This window comes from Trachurus trachurus, assembly GCF_905171665.1.
Source record: "Trachurus trachurus genome assembly, chromosome: 13".
Taxonomy (NCBI): domain Eukaryota; kingdom Metazoa; phylum Chordata; class Actinopteri; order Carangiformes; family Carangidae; genus Trachurus; species Trachurus trachurus.
In genome coordinates this window covers 845,468-863,311 of record NC_139892.1, presented here as the reverse complement: position 1 = coordinate 863,311, position 17,844 = coordinate 845,468, and the positions used below count along the sequence as shown (strand labels likewise).

At 42.7% G+C, this 17,844-nt stretch overlaps 2 protein-coding genes across 6 annotated transcripts in view; both read left to right on the top strand.

Moving 5' to 3' along the window:
- LOC310995736 (NACHT, LRR and PYD domains-containing protein 3-like) overlaps positions 1-17,844 on the top strand; it is a gene marked incomplete at its 3' end in the record, with an annotated part of 361,364 nt that overhangs the window by 229,160 nt on the left and 114,360 nt on the right.
- Positions 4,170-7,653, top strand: LOC310996045 (LYR motif-containing protein 9-like). Of its 5 annotated transcripts, none has more exons than XM_083985322.1 (4): positions 4,170-4,337; positions 5,702-5,836; positions 6,769-6,861; positions 7,448-7,647. In XM_083985322.1, the coding sequence occupies exons 2-4, from the start codon at positions 5,711-5,713 to the stop codon at positions 7,463-7,465; spliced, it is 237 nt and encodes a 78-aa protein (XP_083841448.1). In that variant the 5' UTR covers positions 4,170-4,337; positions 5,702-5,710; the 3' UTR covers positions 7,466-7,647. The 5 variants fall into 5 exon arrangements, with proteins under 5 accessions (XP_083841448.1, XP_083841445.1, XP_083841449.1 ...); XM_083985319.1 differs by having other exon boundaries at positions 4,170-4,356; positions 7,448-7,641; XM_083985323.1 differs by having other exon boundaries at positions 4,176-4,356; positions 5,665-5,836; positions 7,448-7,653.

Here is a 17,844-nt window from a genome sequence, read left to right as displayed (position 1 = left end):
AACACACAATGTTGAATAACTCTCCAGATTTTTTTTTTAGATTAATGCTCATGTATTTTCCCACGGTGTAAAAAAAAAAAAGAGAAAAAAAAAGATTCTGCGTCAGCGTCACTCCACCGTTAGAAGTGGGAGGGGCGAGGCTTTTTTCTTGCTGGTTGCCATGGTGAATCATGTTATCTTTGTTCCATTGTTGAGGGCTTTTCATCTCCCCGTAACTCAGGGTCAAGTTACCTAGAGTTGATTGAACTAACTGTTATCACCTGTTCTGAAACCCAAAACTCTGAGTTTCCTATCTCAGAGTAGATCAACTCAGAGTTCAGGATTAGACTCAGAGTTTGTTGAACCTGCTTTGTGAAACGGACCCCAGGTGGAAACAAGACCATGAACATTTAGTGCAAATGAAATAATGATTTTAACCCAGTGGTTACTTCCTGTTTGAAGTAGATAATGCTGAAATATTTCCTGTTGCTAGTGGGATGCACTGTGAGCATCACTGAATATTAACATGTGGATGTTGAGGCAGGGACACTTTACTGCAGCTGGACTATAACTCCCGTTCAGTCAATCATGACACAAGGTGTTCTTTTATGTCACAGTCATTTATTTATCTTGCAATCAGCCAAGGAATTGTCGAGAAATGTTGATAAAATGGCAAAAAAAATGTCATAAGAACTCATTGGCCTTCTCAACTAAACGGAGTTAAGGACACTTTATTCTTCTTCTTTCATACCAGGCTTATACTGACTGCTGCTCACCTTAAGCATGGTGAAGGTAAAGTGCATCAAAACAAAAACAACCAGACACCTCTGATACTGGCGAACATTGGTTATGCTATGTAAACAACACACACTTCCTTTTAAACATAATTACATTCATATGAAATAACAAAAAATATGAAATGATTTGTGTTTTTAACTACAAATGAACTTAAATAGTATAACTGACTATGATGGCAGCTACATGGGCAATGTGTGTTTGAGTTATAACTCAGTTTTTAATGAGAATCATTGAAATGTGACTCCACAGGAAGAACGTTCAACAGAAACTCAACAACTTTAAAATGTAGTTTTGTCTCTTACATCTGATCAGCTGATCCACGTCCTCCTTTAAAGTTAATGCTCCAGTCCTTTGACCGGTCGCTCTTTAAAGACAGACAGCTGGGTTCAGCAGAGTCTGGTCTCTGCTGCTGGATCCTGAAACAACAACACAACTGATAAATGTCCATGTTGGAGAAAAACTGATGACAAATATCTTCAACCTTTTAATAAACACAACTGACTTTTAGAGATAAAAGTCTTTCTGACTGTTTTAAATTCTGACCTTTGACCTGTGGTCCTGCGTTTACGTTTCACACACTGTTTCTTAGAGGGAGGGGCTCCCTCCTCTCTGTCCTCACACTGATCCATGCTGCTGAGCTCACATCCACATCAGCTCACACACACTTTGTAGCTTCACCTGCAGAGGAAACACACATCATTCATCTGCACAGCAGCTCACATGTCCATCATGTCTCCAGCTGCTCCTCCACTGATTGGCTCTTCTTCTCTGCTTCATATCAGTGTCAGTTGAATGCAGTCACAGCAGTGAGGAAGAGGAAGCTGCCATCAGCTGCTGTACTTCTACTATCAGTCCACTAGATGGCGTCATGAAGCTGCAGCCCAGCAACATGATCCATGGACCACTGTTTCCATCCACTGACACACACAAGGACTGAGATCCACTGAGTTGATGTGACACAGTCTCTGTGTGGACAGCGTCCCTGTAGAAAACCACTGGATCAAACAAGCTACACACACAACAACTGGGCCAAGACTTATTTCACCTCACAGCTCCACTATCACAACATTCACTCATTTCACTCACACTGGAAATTCGAAGATAGAAAAACACTCTCCAGCTGCCACTGACACTTATTTTGGTCTATTTTTTTAGTATTTAATTGTAGGGGAGACGAGGGATGGTTGTAACATTTTTGTAATTTCTGCCTGAATCTTGGAGCTCTTTTAAGCCAGTGCATTCAAAATGTGAGACCGAGTAGTTATATGTGTCTGATATTAAATGGCTGTTAACTGTTAACTCTACAACACAAACAGAAAAGGCATGGTTGAGTCTCAAACACAAGGAGTGAGATGTGTGTCCGTGTCCTATGCTAGTTACTGTCAGCCATAGTCTGATCCTAACCTAAACCTTATAACCCCATCTTCGTCATTGTCTATCGAGACCTAGGCATAGGCTACTGAAATTCAAAGAAAACATAAATGCAATTCGCAGTTGGTTGTAACATTCTTCATTGTTGTTGAGAGTCTTGTTACAACTAACCCCAGACTCGAAGTGTTTACCCATGTAACATCCATCCCTGGCCTCCCCTACTCAGTTACTTTGAAGAATCTGAGGCTGAACACGGTTCCAACACTGTCAATCACCAATAAAGCCTCAGGATAACCCTGATAGCAACATGAGCTGATCAGTATTGAACAGCCTCACAAACATGGAGGACACGGTTCTGTCGGTCCAGACTTCACAGTTACAGCTCTGACTCAGCTACAGTAACATTATAATAACACAACAACACATCGACAAGTTGAACTCTGATAATGACAGACATTGACAAGGAAAACATTAAAAAACTGTTCCTTACTGTACCTTCACACAAGGAAATAAACTGCGACACAATCGCTGGGCCAAAGTTAAATTTAACTTCAAGTGGTGGTGGGGGGGTGTTATTCCTGTAACATGAGCCCAGATTGGAGACGGATGCTGGACAGTGTTGCCCCTCTGACTCCTAGTGGCAACAAACTATCCCCTGTGGCCCATAAAGCATTTATTCTATAGATGCAGCCTTAAAAGAAAAAAGCGGCTCCTGTTAAAAAAAACGTTTTAGCACATTTACAACAATATTTGTGAACTGAAATACATAAATATAAATGTTGAGATGTTAAATGTGACTGTTCACTGCTTGTATCGAAGCAAATGTGTCAAATTAAAATGGATTAATAGAAATCCTTTTTCATTTTCAAAATATAGCTGCATTTTATGACTCATAAATAAAATGAATAATCAATAATTCAAACTGCATTTTTATTTTCTTCTTCAAGACTGCTCATTCTGTGACTTAAAGCAGAAGTGAGTGATCCGGTCGTTTTCGCTAATGCTGCGTTCCAGGCAGGCTTTTGAAATCGTAAATTACAGCTTCAAGTCACAACTTACGACTTTGTAGCGTTTCAGGCAACCCACTCGTGTTTTTCCGACCTGTTTTACCGGTGAAAGTCACTATAACGGCCACTCGTAACTTCCGACCGGTGAACTCGTACCAGATTGAACTGGTACCACTTCACGGTCGGAAAAATACGAGTTTCCTTGAACGCACCATAACAGTCCTCGTCCCTACGTCACCACATTCACGGCGTTCCTTGGCTGCACACACAGCCCTGCATGCCGTTCTCTCTCCTCATTGGATAAAAACTGTAGGATACGATAAATGTTTTCTCTTCGGCTCAGAGCAGAGCAGAGGGACTGAGAGACCCGTGTTTCAGTCCAAACACTCTATGTAAGTGATTGCTGTCGGAAGATATAACTATTTAAGACTTATATTAACACAAATATATCACTCACTTCTGCTTTGAAAATAATAAAGAAAAGGGCATTTCAGATTTAATTGTCAAAACATCCTCCAGCAAAAAGGTACCAAAATTCAATTTGAAATGTCAAATTTGAAAATTAAAATGCATTAGCAGAAAGCCTTTTTCATTTCAAGGTCATAGCTGCATATTTGACACATTTAGGTTGCAAATTTTATGATATAATTAAAAAGAAAAAACAAACAGTTTTCATGCTCGTCCCCCAAAATGTGTTCCATAAATCAAAATGATAATATCGATCTCCAGTCCGCCGCTTGTCAGTGACTCTGTGTTTGAACTCATCTCCAGTTTCCTCCAGGACGCTGCAGGACTCCACGAAGCGACACGAGGGGGCGACACCGCTCCGTGTGGTGGAAACATGAGACCAGACAAACAGGAAGAAGAAGAAGAAGAAGATGATGACGACACATCCGACTACGGTTTGTTATGAAAAGTCTCCGGAGGAGGAGGAGGAGAAGACGTCCGAGAGACACTGACGGAGACAACAGAGAGTTTAAACTGAGACACTGACGGAGACAACAGAGAGTTTAAACTGAGACACTGACGGAGACAACAGAGAGTTTAAACTGAGACACTGACGGAGACAACAGAGAGTTTAAACTGAGACACTGACGGAGACAACAGAGAGTCTAAACCTCCCGTCGGTCTGAGTCTCTGTCTCCAGCTCCAGGAGCCTGATCCAGCCTGACAGATCCTCCTGTGAGCAGCTCAGCCTCTGGTTTGTCAACTGGCTGATTTTTATGTATGTATTTATTTATTTATTTATTTATTTATTTATTTATTTATTTATTTAGTTTAGAAGGACAGTGTGCAGTGGCATTAATTATTAGAAAACAAATAAAATGATGGCTGCACCAGATTTAGCGGAGCCGCTAATTTCCATCTGTAGTCCTTGGGGTAGCCTACAATAAAATGGGGTATAAAATAGGACAAAGACTGTGACAAACATAGTAATTCGAAAATAAACAAGCGACAACATGACAATTAGGCTACAAAGCCTACCTAAAGTGCGCTGAGATGTTCTGAGTATTTAAAATAAGTATTCAAGTACATAGGATATTTCATGAAGTGCAAAGTGACAAGTAGGGTGCCTACCTGAAGTGTGTAGGGATGTTCTGGGTATTTAAAATAAATCAAATACATTCAAGTACATAGGATTTCACATAAAGTGCTCATTGTTCAGTGCAAATAATATGTAAGAGAGGAGAAGGGACTAAGTGGAGCTCCACAGGGATGGAGCTACCCACCAAGGTAACCTAATGCAGTTCCAGTTTGATGCTGGCACTGCGTTTTCAGGTTGAGAATGCCCAGTAGGGACGAGGCTGCCCACCAGGGTCGTCTCATCCCTACTGATACCTACTGGTCTCCTATGTACAGGGGTCCCCGACTCAGTGCTGGCACGACTGCTGACTCACAATCCAATTTCTGACCTTACGAGTAAAACAGAGGTAGCCTAGTCACACTGCAAAAACTCAAATATTTTACCAAAAATATTTCTCTTATTTCTAGTCAAAACAAATTTCATTATACTTAAAATAAGAAACATCACATTAAAAGCAGCTTGTTTTAGACACTTTTTCATTCTTTCAAGCATATTTTCACTTGAAATAAGTAGAAGAATCTGATAGTGGAGCAAGTTTTTCTTCCTTATTACAAGCACAAAAAAAACTTGCTTTCACTGGCAGATTATTCTACTTATTTCAAGTGAATATTTGTTTGAAACAAGTGAAAATTATCTAAAAACAAGTTTTTAGGTGATGAGTCTTATTTTAAATGGAAAGAGATTAGGTTTGACTAGAAATGAGACATTTTGACAAGAAAAAGGACAAATATTCTCAGAAAGATTTAGAGTTTTTGCAGTGCAGTGGTGTTTTTGAGGTGCTCTGGACGTCTCTTCCATTCACTGATGGTTTTGCTGATGTGTTAAAGTGTTGTTAGTGTGTTAGCTAACAGTAGCTGTATAGACCTGAGCAGGTGTTACATCTCTGAGAGCTTCTTCTTCTTCTTCCTGACTGTGACTGTGAAGCTGCTGAAGCTCAGAGCTGCTGTCTGTGACTCCACAGGAGGAGGGGATGCCACCTTTAGCTGGAGCAGAGCTGGTCCACACCCCGCTGCAGCTCTATCGATATCTCCTGAGGTGCTGCAGGCTGCTGCCCAACACGGCCATGCAGCAACACTATCGACACGCCGTACGACAGGTGAGCTCCTCAGGTACACACACACACACACACACATCTGCTGACAGGCGAGGTGTAACGCTGCAGACGGATCCTCTACTCTCTCTAGTGACGGTTTCTGAGCTGAGGATGCAGAGAGAAGCTGGGTGGAGCTGCAGACTGGTTAGATGGACAGCCAGCAGTAGTAGACACACATCAACAAACACAAACTGTTGGAGCTGTTTATTTATTCATTGTTAGTATTTAGTGTTGTTTAGTTCAATATTTAGTTTAGATTTGATTTTCCTGAATTGATTTATTTGATTTAATTCTGATCAGATTCTGTTAGTTTATTATTTGTGTAGTTCAGGTGTTTTCCTGTTTATTATTGGTGTTTTATTTCATTTGATCACGTCACCAGAGAATAAATATGTAGGGCTGCAGTGAGGGACCAGCATGCACCTGGGTGGGCTGATGGTTTTTTACCAGAGCAGGAATTTGTTTTGTTCTTTTCTTGCTTGTTTCTGGTCAAATAAACCACATTTTTAGTTAAAACTGGACTTTGCATGGTCATGATGTTTCTCTCACCTGTCTACACCACAACCCATGGTGCAGCAGTGGCCCTTTGATTCTTTAGGGTTTAAAGTTTGATTTGAAGCTTCGCTTAGTTTCCACAAACAGCCACTACAATGACGGATCGCCTGTCTGATCTCCTCAGGTCCCTGCTGCTGCTGCATTCACACAATCACACACAGATCAGTAAAACCTGAGAAAATCCAGGATTAAGTCTGAAATTGAGGATTATTTTCATTATTATCAGTTATTCTCGTCCAAAACGTCCAATTCTTCCATTTAGATTTTAAAAATGAAGGAAAGAAACACAGTGGAAAAACTCAAACCAGAGAAATAATAATGATAATCATGATGATAATAAAATTAATAAAGTGTCCTGATTGATGAGTTTGTGTTTCCAGGGTTACACCAGTCACTCAGATGAGGACGACCCAGAGAGGATCCAGATGATCATCCAGAGAGCGATAACAGACGCTGACTGGATTCTAGATAAAGTGAGTTTATTAATAATATTAAAGCAGAAGTGAGTGATATATTTGTGTTAATAAGTCTTAAATAGTTATATCTTCCGACAGCAATCACTTACATAGAGTGTTTGGTCTGAAACACGGGTCTGTCAGTCCCTCTGCTCTGCTCTGAGCCGAAGAGAAAACATTTATCGTATCCTACAGTTTTTATCCAATGAGGAGAGAGAACGGCATGCAGGGCTGTGTGTGCAGCCAAGGAACGCCGTGAATGTGGTGACGTAGCGACGAGGACTGTTATGGTGCGTTCAAGGAAACTCGTATTTTTCCGACCGTGAAGTGGTACCAGTTCAATCTGGTACGAGTTCACGGGTCAGAAGTTACGAGTGGCCGTTATAGTGACTTTCACCGGTAAAACAGGTCGGAAAAACACGAGTGGGTTGCCTGAAACGCTACAAAGTCGTAAGTTGTGACTTGAAGCTGTAATTTACGATTTCAAAAGCCTGCCTGGAACGCAGCATTAGCGAAAACGACCGGATCACTCACTTCTGCTTTAATAATAATAATATTGTCAGACAGACCAACACACGTCAGTCTCTCCTCTCTGTGGTTGCAGTACACCAAGAAGAAGTGAGGAGAAGGAGGCAGCAGCTGCTCACATCAACTATGAAGCTCATTGTTTCTATCAGATAAATATTCATATCAGTGTAAAAACTGTTCAGACTGAAATGTGATTTAGTAACGTTTGATATTTTTAAATAAAGTTGTTCTCACTGACTGTGGCTCCTTGGTCTCATTGACAATGTGAGTTAGTGGCAGCAGGAGCACAGGCAGCGCAGCCACGATGCATCATGGGAAGTGGAGTGTTTTCGAAGCCACTGAGCGCTTCAGATGTGTTGCAGCGAGCGACGCAGCGTTCAGTGGGTTTGATTCCCGAAAGCTGAGTGTCATTTAGCTCGTCCGTTAAACATGTGAAGTGAGATCACGTTGCCATGGAGCCTTCACTGTTGAACATCTTTTAAGCTGTGGGCTGTTTAGACTTGTTTTAGGACAGAAGTGAATCAACATGAGGGTTGACACTCTTTTTATTAAATGGTTTTATTGGTTCTTAACAAACAAGACACAACAAGTCAGGGTAAACGTCTCTCTCTGCCTTGAAGCAGTGCAGCACAGGTGTGCCTCAGGGCTGCGTCTGCTCCCCAATCCTCTTCACGTTGTACACCAACGAATGCAGGAGTTCACATCCTAACAACCATATCATCAAATCTTCAGATGATACCATCATTTGGGGGGCAACCACCATTCCGACATCCTACCAGTCCGACATAGGCCTCTAGTTGTCTAAATGACAACACTTGATGTCAAATGTCCCGTCATTCCGACAATTTTTGTCTACCATGGTCGGAATGACGGTATTTTTTTTCTTCTTTCCGACAATTCCTTTAATAGAATAATTTTTCCCCCAAAAGATTTTGCACTGGTTGGGCTTAGGCAATGAAGAAAAGAGTTGGTTCAGTTTAGTAAAAAGAGCAGGTAGAGGCTAGACAGGCAGACTAGTCCCTCTGCTGCGTAACTACACACAACTATGTGGGTATTCCTCTGTCAGCATGTCTTAAAGAAGGGAGACACCTGTTGAGTAACGCACATTTCCTTATATTAAAAGTCTTGTCGGAATGGTGGGACGTTCACATGACGGAATAGCGGTATGGGCTCTATACACAGCTCCACTACTTCCTGAACTTAAAGCAGCTCCTTTATTTCCTGTCTTACATTATTGAACAAACTGATTAATCCAGGTGTGTCTGAGTAGTCACAATGGTCAGACACACCTGGATTAATTAGTTTGTCCAATAATGACAGGAAATAAAGGAGCTGCCTTAAATTCAGGGAGTAGTGGAGCTGTGCATAGAGCCCATTCAGGAATGGTGGTATGTCTAAATGGTGGGATGTCGGAATGACAGCATGTAACCCCATCATTTTAAGCTTGTTGGATGTGAATACCTGGCCCTCCCTCCGTGCCACCTTCAAAACCTGGGGCCTCATTTATCATTGTGGATACACCTTTTTTTTACGCCATTTTCCCCTCGTTTTGTGCGTACGCACTTTTCTCCGCCAAATTTGGGATCTATCAAGCCAAAACCTGACGGGGAAAAGTGCGGACATTTACACCCATTTTGACCCTGGCGTACCGTGATTTACGCCTTTTTTGAGGAACAGGAGGAATTGGCGACACCGTTGCTGAGTCAGAGAACTGCAGTGTGAGAGGGAGAGAGGAGCGGAGTACATTTAGAAGAGACAGTAGGATTTTTTAAAGTAATTGTGGTAGTGGTGGACCGTTGATGCTGGCAATCCAACCCGCTCTATAATAACACTAGGCTCTATGTTAATTAATAAACAGAGCGGATTGTGGATTTTGCTTTTTTGATTAGGCTATGTGTGACGTCCGACAAGGATCAAACCATCCAAGTTTAAAAACACACCGGCAGCAGCGCACACTGATCTGCAGCTACTGAGACTGTTATTATTCTGTCACCTGAGTTAACGAGGTGCACGTGTGTTTGGATCTGACGAGAGAATAAAGAGTGAGACGACACGGCCCTGAGGAGGAACTGTGAAGGACTCAGCTGTAATGGAAAATGACCTAAACCGAGTCCAGTAGAGCTGTAACTGTGTAGTGGAAAGGCGTTCAAAGTAATGGTAACTATCGTCCTGCTTCCTACATTGTTTTAACATCTAGTTAAAGCAGAACTATGCAGGATTTCGGCTGTAATTATTGTGGCTCAGAGTCACTGTGATGGTAGAGTGACCTATTATGAGGTGAATGGGGTCTAGGCCAATGCGCTCACCCCCCCCACTGGCTGAAAACCGCACTTGCAAGATCAGTCCTCCGTCTCGGTGTAAATCTCATCAATGGATAGAACTATCGCGAGAAACTGCCTTACGGCAGTACGAGATAAGAACGCAGATGACGTCATGCATGTCATGAATCGTGATTGGTTTGTACTGATGAAGTTCGGCTTGTGGCTAACACGGAGCTAATGCTAACAGACACACACACACACACCATGGATCTTTTATAAGATAATGTAATACATCATGACACACACACACACGCCTTCGCGTTTTGGAACCTTTATTCATGTGTGTGTGTATGTCTGTGTCTTTGTGTCTTTGTCTGTGTGTGGCCGTATTAGCGTTAGCTCCGTGTTAGCATTAGCTCCCTGTTAGCGTTAGCTCCGTGTTAGCATTAGCTCCGTGCTTAGCAAACACCGCTCTCTACCTTCAGCAGTAAACACAAGCACGTGTAGGGAGGGGGTGGAGGAGGTGGGGCGGCGAGTTTTTTTTTACGACAGTGACATGTGCCTCCCAGAACTGTGGGGGAGCCCCGGAGAGGGAAAAAAAGAGAAACCAACGAAGGAGCGAGCTATTTCCGGCCAAGTTGCATAGTTCTGCTTTAAAAAGAAAAAAAAAAAAGATTTTCTGGGATAAAGGGGCAGATTACATAAGATTCTTCTTCTTTCTGCTCCCTTTTGTTGAGATTTGGGAGGTTTTTGTTTTTATTGTAGCTTATTAAAATGCAAGATCATTTTTCTGACTGATTTATTGCCCGTGTATCTGCTTTCGGAGAAGCGGAGAAGTTCCGCTTCTTTCCCCCGTCCTCCGCCGGTTGTCTCCGTTGTCACTTTGTTGTCACTTGTTGCTGCACCACAGAGCACATGGCTAATTAAATATGCACGTGCTGACCATATATAGTTGTATATAGGCGTTCCGGGGGCGGAGTAAGAGGTGTGTTCACGTGTGCACCATTCTTGAGTCCTGTGTGATTTATTGCGGAGAGTTGTGCGTACGCACAGTTTGATTGATCTGAAAAAGGTGTAAATATTTAGGGTGTACGCCATTTTCGTCTTTTCGCCGTACGCAAATATTTAGTAGCAGTTTTACACCCTCTTTGATAAATGAGGCCCCAGGTGTGGTAACAACTACTTGGTGTTAAACACTAACAAGACAAAAGAGATTATAGAGGCCCTTTGTCACTATCCGCGCATGCTGGTGATTTAAAGGGCAAGTACGCGTGCAGGTGTAAGTGCATAACACAGCAAATGTCCAAGCTTTACTTCTCTTTTGTTGCAGATTTATTAGGCTACACACATACGCCATGGCACGGTCAAAAACCATATGGATTCCCCAGCGTGTGGACCGGCGCTGATTAACCCACCTACCTATATAGATTCAAAGGCAATGGCCTAAACAGATACTGCCACCTACTGGCACAAATTTGTACAACACTCATGAACAAAGAAAATGACCAATCTGGCTCCTACAGAGTTGATGATTAACCCTCAGGTAATCGCAGCTCAGGACCCGGTAATCATTAGGGCCACGGGCAATCGCACCGGGCACTGGTCCCAACAGCTATGAAATAGCTGCAGGGGACGTAAGTCGCGAAAAACTGCGCAAAATTTTGCATTGAAGTCAATGGGACGGGCGAAAAAAAAAGAGCGAAAAAGACCAATCATTGGAGTTTAACAAACGTCTACTGCTCAGGCATACTTTAACCTAAAGACTTGATTTAAACTTTAAACAGTAGACACAAGTCTTGTGTATTGTCGTATTACTCCACGTTTTGATAGGTCATATAGTTTTTGATCAATCCCTGATCAATGACCATGATCATTTTTGGAGAAATTATGAGATTATAATGGTTGTGTATTGCACGGAATGTTCGTGTCAGAGCGCGTGACATCATCGGTTAGAGTGGGAGAGAGTGAAAAAACATTCTGTATTTTTTCTGGATAAACTGTCAGCACGGCCACAATTTACACTCTACACACATGATTTTTTCAGAATTTGTGAGACAAACTTGTTATCTCTCATATCATGTGCTCAAAATATCAGAGAGACTTACAGAATTTACAGAACAAGCCTCTGAGTGCGGCCACGTCTGTCTCTGCTCCTCATTGACTCCAATACAAATATTTTCTGAGAGAAGCAGAATGGACTGATGTTTTAAAACTGCCAGCGTCTCCAAAATATTTACTGTAGAAACACCAAATCGTACCACATTTTTCAGGAAGTCCTTAGAGCAACGTGATCTGTGTTTTGTTCTGATAAGAGTTACTGTTTTGTCACAGTAAGCCTAAATGTGAGATCGGTGCAGAGGCAGAAAATCGCTCTTTTTCTCCACGTTTCTGTCTGTCTCAGCCTGGGGGGGCCCTATCACCGTGGTAACCTCTATTATCCTCAGGCCAGAGCTCGTTAACTTCATAAACAATCCACCTGGCGCTCGTTTAAATGTTTATAAACAGAGACACAGCTAAATCAGACTGACACAGGATGCAGCTCATAGTCACACACACACACACACACACACACACACACACACACACACACACAGGTAACCAATGTGGTTACAGCTCCTCCATATCAGTGCTTATAGAAAGATGATCATGTGTCTGTCTGATCAGCTCTGTCTTGACCTTAAGATCGTGGGTTTGATTCCCATGTTGACAGAGATGGCAAAACCGGCAGTAGCCCCGTGGGCCTTTCAAAATTTCCCGAGAGGAAATTTTCTAGTTATTATTTACTGTTACTATTTAACACACAGAATCCAGACAAAGCAAAACTAAAGGTAGAGTCAACCCACAAGAGATTACGCTGCTGTGCAAAGCTGTAGAAAAGTGACGTGGAGAGGCACCCTGTGATAATGATTATAACTAGCCTAGTCTAACTAGTCTTCAGTGGCTTCCCGGGAGGCTTCTTTAACCTCTTCATGCAGAGGCCATTTTTGGCAATTTCCGCCTGTTTTTGTATCACTGCAATTAAAGCTTAATAACCACAGAAGTACTAATCCCACAACTATGGTTTATGGCTTAAATGAAAGACAACCTTTGTCCCTTTACATCTATATGTATAAAATATTGAATTGAGTCATTCCATAAAAAAATGGGCTTCTGAAATTACTATTTTTTTTTTGAAAAAAAAAAAACCGAGTTTGAAATTTTTGGTGAAAAGGTGATATATCAAAATCCTAATTATAAAACAGGTTGAATTTTACATATATGGTTCACACACTCCCTGTCCACATGTGTACCAAATTTTAGGTTGATAGGTAAAACTACTGAGGCACTATAGAGTTTTTCCAAACAGTGTCCTTTGGTGATGTACAGTGTGCAAAACCTGTCCAAAATTGTCCAATTTGGCTAAAATGCACACTGCAAGATTTTAGTGAGTTTTTGTCCCCCCAACAGATAACCTATTGGGGCCAATCACACACTTGATGGGTTTTAGGAACATTAGTTACATAAGTAAAATGCCATTTTAAAATTTAATTAATGGAGATGAATATTTAGTGTCCAAAACCCATCCAAACATGAATTTACTTATTTTCGCCTGTATTATATTGTTATTTTCCTTTATTACTCCAGAAGTAAACATCCCACAACCATCAGTGATGGCTTAAATTAACAAGGACATTTGAAATAGTTCATTTTGTCTTTTATTATTATTTTAATTAACCTTGGGGCAGTAAAAACACACTTTTTGTGGCGACTTGTATTGCTTACTTGTTGACACTAGGGGGAGAGGGAACCACAGGAACCAGCTGGGTGCAGGCTTAAGCTTTGCCCAATCAGGGATCATTATATATCAGGTCACACCTTAGAGTCTCTGCTATTGGACCAAAAAGTTTTCACCCCCGTGACTTTGATTGACAGGCGACGAGAGATGCGCAAAACCGGGTGCGCAGTCTGACGGAGAATGCGAGTAGTATTAGAACTGCGGAGTTACGTAAAACGCTGTGGATTATCTGGTCACGATGGATAAAATCTTGCAATGGATTATTTTCGAGCACATCTTCAGCTTTTAAAAAAGGGTAAGCTTGTAATTATATTCAGTGTTTTAGTGGGTCCATGATTGACAAATGTCCGTATTTTTCGGCACTCGAAAATGACTTCCGGGTTTGTTTGTGTTCAGTGAACAGGCTTGTTTAAACCTTTGATGGGGTAAAAACTGCATTTTTGACCTTTGCTTTTGTTTATATGACAGTAAACGATTTTTTGGTGGTGAAAGAAGAGGTGTACAGATGGTACATATATGTTAAAATCACCTTCGTTGTTGACGTGACGTCGCTTGTGGGCTGCCGTAGTCTGATATTGTTTGAGACATTTTCAGTGACTGTGAAAAAACCGTAGGACCTAGAAACTTCATTTTTTTCCTACATGTTGCCGAAAGTGTCCTTAAAAGGTCTGTGGTGGAGTTTTCATTACACCAGGCCTACATTTCGTTATATTAAGGACGCCGTTCATGTGTTATTGATTTGGGACGCCGGCGTCCCAACCACTAGGGGGCCTGCGTGAACAGGTTAAACGTTGAACTCTGCGAACAATGGACCCAGGGCAAGGCCCACTGCCACACAGAAAACGTACCCACACCCAGGTATCACCACCAAAAATAAGAAAGGCAAAATAACAAATTGGCAAGAGTCTCTCTCTGCCCGACGACTACCTTACAGGGAACTCTCAAGCAAACACAGGCAGACATAACAGAGTTCAGGAAGGCAGAGCAAGGCGGAGACAGAGACACACATGCAGAGAGACACACACATGCATAGCCCACTACCCCTGGCCACACATAACATCAACACCAGTTATGCTCTTGAGCACCCCACATGGAAACATGAACAGAACATTGTGCATGGCAAACCATGCACTTTACAGCTGCACTTCTTGGAGTTGCATGGGATTTTGCTCTTGCAACCACACCTGATCATCTCCAGAATGTAGTCTGGTACAAGTTTGGTATCTTCTGGTAGATGGACTGGGAGCAATGACTTGTTGGAAGAATCTATTTTCCATCCAAATTTCTCTGGATTCAGTGCTGGTGGAAGGTTTACACTGAGGTTTCGCCACAACATTGTCTGAAAGTGGGCCCTCTTAACATTTTCAATGAACGCTTCTTTTGTTGGTGGTAGAGCAGCTAAGTTTGGAGCAGACATATGTCCTTTTCCATTCTTTTTCCCCCAGACAAGTAATCTTGTGTGCGATATGTCCATGCTCTCCTTTATGCCATAACAGGCAGAGATGAAGGCAGTGGCTTGGTCGAGGACTTGCTGGAATGGTGCATCTATGTTGCCAATGGCTGATAGCTCATACCCAGCTTTCAGGACTTTGATCACAGAACCTTTTCCCAACCCATAGTAAGATGCTACGGTGTCACATCCTGATATGGCATGGGCTGGTAAAAGGTTCTCGACAATTTGTGAATGTTTGGACAGTGTCGCCTTTATGTCCACTATTGCTCTTTCCTTGCGGGGAGATTCCATGATTAGTCGTGCATCCAGTCCTGCCTGATGGTAATGGTGAAAGGAGTAGGACGAATACGTCTGTGTCATCAAAAACCACTGAGATTTGTTGGGCTTCTCCAGCACACCCCAGGAGTTGTTGGATAATGATGGTGTCAGCTTCTTCCTGCTGATTCTCTAGGTCATATCGGCTCCTTCTTTCTTCCATCCTGATCTCAATAGGGCATGGGTTTTCTCCTGTCACCACCAACTTGTGTTTGTTTGTGCTCCGTAGATGGAACAGCCTGTCTTCTGTCAGTTCCTCACATAATAATCGGTTCAGCTGTTTCTTGTATTCAATAGATGACAAGACAACCTTCTGGGCTGGTAGCTTTGTTGATAGGAGGAGATGATGTTTCTTGTTGACCACTGTGTCCCTGATATCTCTGGTTGATATCGACTTGATACTTTAATCATAGTATCTGTCAAAGATGAGGTAGACATCACTCTCTGACAGGTATGGAGTCAGTCGTATCTTAACATTTTCAATGAAATCAGCGACAGTACCATCAGCTGGCCAGTGTATGGTCCAAAGAAGTGCTGATCCATCAATGACAGTGACATCTGCATCACCTGCATTCCCCTTGAGAACTTCAACCTGGAGTGACTTCTTCAGTGTGGATTTTGCTTTACAAATTCGCATTCCGTCCTCTGTGAACATGGCAGTTGGGACTGGTGCCAGCTCGTAGGCGAGGACGTCCTTCACGTCAACATCACGGTCACTAGAGAACAGTGCAATGGTCCTTGAATATATTACATTTAGGTCATACATTTTGGAGTCACCAACTTGAATGGATTTGGTTGTTATTGCCATGCTCTTCACATTGCTTGAGATGGTGTTGTAAAATCCCTCTGGCCAGGTCTTTTCAAAACGTTCTAACATTGTCTCCCCAATCTTTATCTACATTGACAGTCGGTGGAGCTATTTTGCCATTGGCAATGTTCACAATGCTCTCTCCTGGATGTTCATTGGGATCCAATGGATGGAGGCAGGTGTCAAGTTTCTGACGAAGTCCATCCCTGTCCTTGGTGTCTGCTATAACCCTGGCTTTAGCCTCCTCCTTGTGATAGAGATGCACTTTTGTAGTTGTTGTCTCGTCCTCTTCCATCTCCTTCATGTCTGACTCTATCTTGCAGCAGATGTGGCGGCTCAGGGCCCAGATCTTAAGTGCTTCTGGCTTCAAGGTTATTCCAATGATCCCTCCTGCGCTGTGGCCGTACCTCATGAAAGTGGACTCAATGAACTGGTCAGTCCACAGGCCGTTCCATATTCCCCGAATGTGTCGTGTCACATGTTGCCCCTGGAGAAAATAGCTTTGGACATGTGGAGGAAGCTTCTCCATGGAACGGAGGTAGTAGAGGCCATACCTGGCATAGTTGACATGGCCAGCTGCAAAGTAATAGGGAAGCATCTTCCGGAAAGTGGTCAGATGGAGAAGCCAGTCACCCTCACGTTCAGCCCGGATGTATGACATCATCAGCAACACTGGTTTCACCAAGACGTCAACCCAAAGTTTGACTGTCCTGCTCTGACTTGCAATCTGATCCAAGGCGGTCATCAGGTCATCTGCTTTCTGGAAATGGCCATCAATAATCACGCACCGCAGCACCTCCTCTGCCATCATCCGCAGGGCACGTACATTCTGAGGGAACTTCTTCCCATTCAACATCTTGGCAACCCCTCCAAATACTTCTGACAGGACACAAGAGAGTCCGCTTTCAGACATCAGTGAACCTATAGCCCCAACAAAACTCATCAATGCGTGCATACCTCCGAGACGTAAATGCATGTCTTTGAACTTATCTGGATTGGCCCATAACACTTGCAGTGCAACCCGGTAGAGCTGCTGGTCACATGTCAGCACACTGAAATTCTGACCAGTTTCAGATGTGAGGTCTTGTACTCTAGCCAAGGCTGTCATCATTGTGTCAGGATCGGATGGCTTCATATCGATCAGGGGTAAGTAGAGTACTTTTGTTTTGGCCTTAGGGAGAATCCCCTGCTCCCTGCTATGTTTCGTGTTGTATCCATGGTATTCTGGGCAGTTGTCCTGAGTAAGAACTTGTTGTTGTTAAAAGAGCTTCAGAGGCTGACCTTAGTTTTCTACAACTACTTGGTGAGCAAGTGACTTCAGGGAGCACACAGCCTTTGTAGCTCCATCTGGTGGCATTGGAGGCTGTTTGGGTCCCTGGTATCGGTGGATGTCGACATCGTATGGAATGTCTAGTGAATCTTTAGGGATTCTTTTGATCTTTGGATTAATTTGCTCCTCCTCGCCCTCTTCAGGGGTCTGTGAGTACTGTGTTAGAAGGACTGCAAGGGAATGTGTGGACTGCTTCCCATTCTGTGTTGATATATCTGCATCAAAGTTATCCACAATAGCCTGAACTATAGGCCATCTTCAGCATTACAAATGCCAGACAACTTTAAATCTGCTACTGCTGCCCGAGATGCTGATTTCTTGAACCTGCGATACTCTGTGTATGAACAACATACACCATAGGAATACATACTATTGATTAGGGGTGTCAACAATAATCGATTCGGCGATGCATTGCAATGCGGGACATGCACGATTCAGCATTGATGCGGCAACGTGCCATAATCGATTATGTCACTGTTTATTTTCTGGCCTCAAATAAAGTTGTGAAGTTTCAATTACCTCCGGGGGCGT

Excerpts from the sequence above, each read along its gene's own strand:
- LOC310996045 (XM_083985323.1), top strand. The coding sequence starts at position 5,711 with ATGCCACCTTTAGCTGGAGCAGAGCTGGTCCACACCCCGCTGCAGCTC. Across the intron at positions 5,837-6,768 it reads ATCGACACGCCGTACGACAG|GGTTACACCAGTCACTCAGA; the intron begins GTGAGCTCCTCA and ends TTGTGTTTCCAG.